The sequence below is a fragment of the Littorina saxatilis genome, linkage group LG1 (assembly GCF_037325665.1).
Source record: "Littorina saxatilis isolate snail1 linkage group LG1, US_GU_Lsax_2.0, whole genome shotgun sequence".
NCBI classification, from domain to species: domain Eukaryota; kingdom Metazoa; phylum Mollusca; class Gastropoda; order Littorinimorpha; family Littorinidae; genus Littorina; species Littorina saxatilis.
The window spans coordinates 18,565,299-18,569,180 of NC_090245.1; the positions used below are offsets into that span (position 1 = coordinate 18,565,299).

At 46.7% G+C, this 3,882-nt stretch overlaps 1 protein-coding gene across 1 annotated transcript; it reads right to left on the minus strand.

Annotated features, from left to right (window-relative positions):
• Nucleotides 1-640: 640 nt before the first annotated feature.
• Nucleotides 641-3,159, minus strand: LOC138967170 (FMRFamide peptide receptor frpr-18-like). The gene is made up of 2 exons (XM_070339719.1): nucleotides 2,572-3,159; nucleotides 641-1,078 (listed from the first exon to the last, which is right to left on the minus strand). Exons 1-2 carry the CDS (start codon nucleotides 3,157-3,159, stop codon nucleotides 641-643), a joined length of 1,026 nt encoding a protein of 341 aa, XP_070195820.1.
• Between the last annotated feature and the right edge of the window lie 723 nt (nucleotides 3,160-3,882).

Genomic DNA, 3,882 nt, shown 5'->3' on the forward strand with positions numbered 1-3,882 from the left:
AGCACGTTCTACAGGGCAGCAACAGTCTAGCTTGTCTGTGTGTCAAAGAACTCGGTCCTTTGCTCAGACGCCACGACAGCCTTGGTGCTACGAGCAGCGCAGCACGTTCTACAGGGCAGCAACAGTCTAGCTTGTCTGTGTGTCAAAGAACTCGGTCCTCTGCTCAGACGCTACGACAGCCTTGGTGCTACGATCAGCGCAGCACGTTCTACAGGGCAGCAACAGTCTAGCTTGTCTGTGTGTCAGAGAACTCGGTCCTCTGCTCAGACGCCACGACAACCTTGGTGCTACGAGCAGCGCAGCACGTGCTACAGGGAAGCAACAGTCTAGCTTGTCTGTGTGTCAGAGAACTCGGTCCTCCGCTCAGATTCAACAACAGCCTTGGTGCTACGAGCAGCGCAGCACGTGCTACAGGGCAGCATCAGTCTAGTGTATCTGTGTGTCAGAGAATTGTGTCCTCTGCTCAGTTACAACTACACTGTTTTCATCTAAATTTAAGCTTAGAGAAGATTGATACTTTGAGCTGTCCTTTCCAGTCTAGCGTGTCTGAGTGTCAGAGAACTCGATCTTCTGCTCTGTCTGAACAACAACAGCCTTGGCGTTACGAGCAGCGCAGCACGTTCTGCAGGGCAGCATCAGTCTAGCGTGTCTGAGTGTCAGAGAACTCGGTCTTCTGCTCTGTCTCAACAACAACAGCCTTGGCATTACGAGCAGCGCAGCAAGTTTTGCAGGGCAGCATCTGCAGCAAGGTCTTCCTGTAGTTGGCGCTCATGGAGAAGAAGCAGAGGAAGTCAATGGCCATGCTGAGGATGTTGAGGTTGAAGGAGAGGTCGATCAAGATCGAATAGATGTTGCGGTGCTTACCCGCCTCGTAGAAGGTGGGGTAGACGGTGGACAGGATGCTCAATAGCACTGACAGAAAGGACAGCGTGACGTAACTGATGGTGGCGGCCAGGATGGTCACGGTCAGCTGCCTCTCGCGCTGCTTCTTGCTGTCGTCACTGGCCGTGGACTTGACCATATTGGACTTGACGTTGTGACGCTTCAGCGCCCAGATCGTCAACAGGTTCAGGACCATCTGACGACGAGAATGAGATTAAAACTGAATCACCTTTCTGGTACAGTGGAACCCTTTTTTAAGACTTCCACACATCTGAGAAAATCGGGTCATAAAAAGGAGGGAGTCTTAAAGATGGGTTAATTGACAGAGGTTATGAACAAAATATGCGAAAAGACAAGGTCTTAAAATGGAGGAAGTCTTCAATTGGGGGGTCTTACAAGGAAAGTGCCACTGTAGCTGGACAGACCGGTGTAACACAAGAAAATTACTCCCACGAAATTTTTACTCCGGAGTAAACATTTCGTACAAAAAAGTTACTCCCTTTACGAAAAAAGCACTCCCCCATTGCACGAGAAAATTACTCCTCAAGACAGGTGAGTTCCGAGTAAACATTTCGTACAAAAATGTTACTCCCCTGACGAATAAATAACGAATAAATTACTTCACCCCAATACGAGCAATTTAACTTCCCATGCCAGGTGTACGAAATTTTTACTCCCTTGTCCCCTGTTAGTCTTGGTGGTGGAAGGGGTGGAAGGAGGGTAGCGCGACATTCGTGTGCGCGAGATCACTTATTGGCATTACCCCTTCGCCCGCATCCCATTTTTGCGTACAAGATTTTTACTGGAAGTAAAATAATTGGGGAGTAAAAATTTCGTGGAGGGAGTAATTTTTTCGTGCCTTGGGGAGTTCTTTTCTCGTACGAAAAGTGTACTCGGAGTAAGAATTTCGTACGAAATATTTACTCCGGAGTAAATTTTTCGTGGAGTAAAAATGTCGTGTTACACCGGTGTAAATAGTGATATTCTTTTCTCCACCAGGTCGTCATCAAAGATATGATTAGGTATGAAAGTTGACTTATCAGGAGTTGAAATAACCTTCTGAGCTACTTTGACTTGCAAAGAAATGATAACATAGAAGTTGGACAGAGCGTTGACAGATTAACACCCCCCCCCCACCCCCTTTCCCCGTCTGCCACTAATAAAAGACATCGTGCAAACAAAGATCGAGAGGTTTGAAAATCAAAAGGTATGTGTCACAGTAACATACCTTGTTTTTATTTTTGTGTTTATTTCCTTTGTTTGTATTGTTTGTTTGTTTTGTTGTTGTTGCTTTGTTTGTTTGTTTGTTTGTGTAGTTGGTTGATTGCTTCTTTAATTGGTTGGTAGGTGCTGTGTATTTGATTGTGTTTATGTTTTTGGGTTGGGATAAGGTGTGTGTGTGTGTGTGTGTGTGGGGGGGGGGGGGGGGGGGGGGGGGGGGCAAGACGCTTACATTTGAAAACAAACTTCACTTTTCCAAAATAATTGCACCGACACAATTCATTATGGGGTTTATTAAATTACAAGTTAAACCATGGAAAAGACTGCATAGTGTATTGCACACACACACACACACACACACACACACACACACACACACACACACACACACACACACACACACACACACACACACACACACACACACACACACACACACACACACACACACACACACACAATACAGACCTGACCAAAGAGAGCCCCGTAGCTGAGAACGATCTTAGCAGACAGACTGAAGAAGTCGTTTACGGCCGTAGTTTTCAGGTACAGCTCCGTCCTCTGGAACTTGCAGTAGACGCCAATGACGGGATGAAAGGCTTCTTCCACAGTTGTTCTCAACGGTATGTACAGGTGCCACAGGGCGGACAGAGCGTAGGCCAAGCAGATGCAGAGCACCGGGAACTTGGACAAGAAGAACTCCTTGATGTGCAGAGGCTTGACCACGGCGTAGAGCCTCTCCAAGGACAAGAGGCACATCACCACGTACGACCCTCTCTTGGCCACGATCCCGACATAGATGGACACGTAGATGTAGTACATGCAGAACTCGATCTTGGTGAACGGGTTCGCCACCAGCTCGCTGACGATGTTCACGATGATGTTGCAGACGATGAAGATGAGCTGAGCGAAGCTGAGGAAGACAACATAGATGCTGGTGGAGCTTCTCATGCTCTTCTGGAGGAACACCACCACGTTGCAGATGGTCAGAGGAATGGCGAAGACGACGATGATGTAGCGGATGACCATTTGGACGTTCTTGGACACCTCGACCATGTCGTCTGACAAGAGGAATGGGTCGTCATCGTCCTCGTCTTGGAGAGAGTTTTGGAGGTGGTTTGGGGCTGATGTTGAAAGTTCCGTGACGTTGCTGAAGAGGGTTTGTAGTGCTATTGTTGAGGTATCTGTGAGGATGAAGATAGAGGGGAGATTTTTTTTCTACAAAATGTTTTTACTGAGCGGAGAAGAACACTTTAATAGTGTATGTGCGTGTTTAAATAATTATGCATTTACAAATACTTGTGTGCTTTCACATTCGCAAACTCACAGGAAAACGGCAAAGAGACGTCTAGCATTACCGACAACAAAAATATTCACAGGAGCGCATATGGAGAGGAACCGACAGACAGACAGACACAGACAAACAGTCATGTAGACAAACAGACTGACAGATAGATACAGACAAACAAACACACACACACACACACACGCCTCATCGGTACTTACCATTTAAAATGCCCCAGGTCTCAGATGTATTCCATTGCCGTGTCATTTTGGTGAACGAGCTGTCAAGACAAGAGTTTGTTTGGCATGATCAAAATGTTTAATGTGTCATGCGTTATGCTCTTCGCACTCAGGGTATGTGCTGGGATTTTTATCTCTAAGGCAAATTTGCCCAAATGGCTGAAAAACAGTTTCGGAAATGTTTTGAAGTTTTCGGTGGTCTAAGCCTCACCGTTCTCCCTGAAACACTGTAGCACTACCCGTGTAGGAAGACAA

Bases quoted from the DNA above. Each gene is read 5' to 3' on its own strand.
- LOC138967170 (XM_070339719.1), bottom strand. From the start codon at position 3,159: ATGGTCGAGGTGTCCAAGAACGTCCAAATGGTCATCCGCTACATCATC. The intron at 1,079-2,571 runs GTCTGTATTGTG...TCTCGTCGTCAG, and splicing joins ACGGGGCTCTCTTTGGTCAG to ATGGTCCTGAACCTGTTGAC.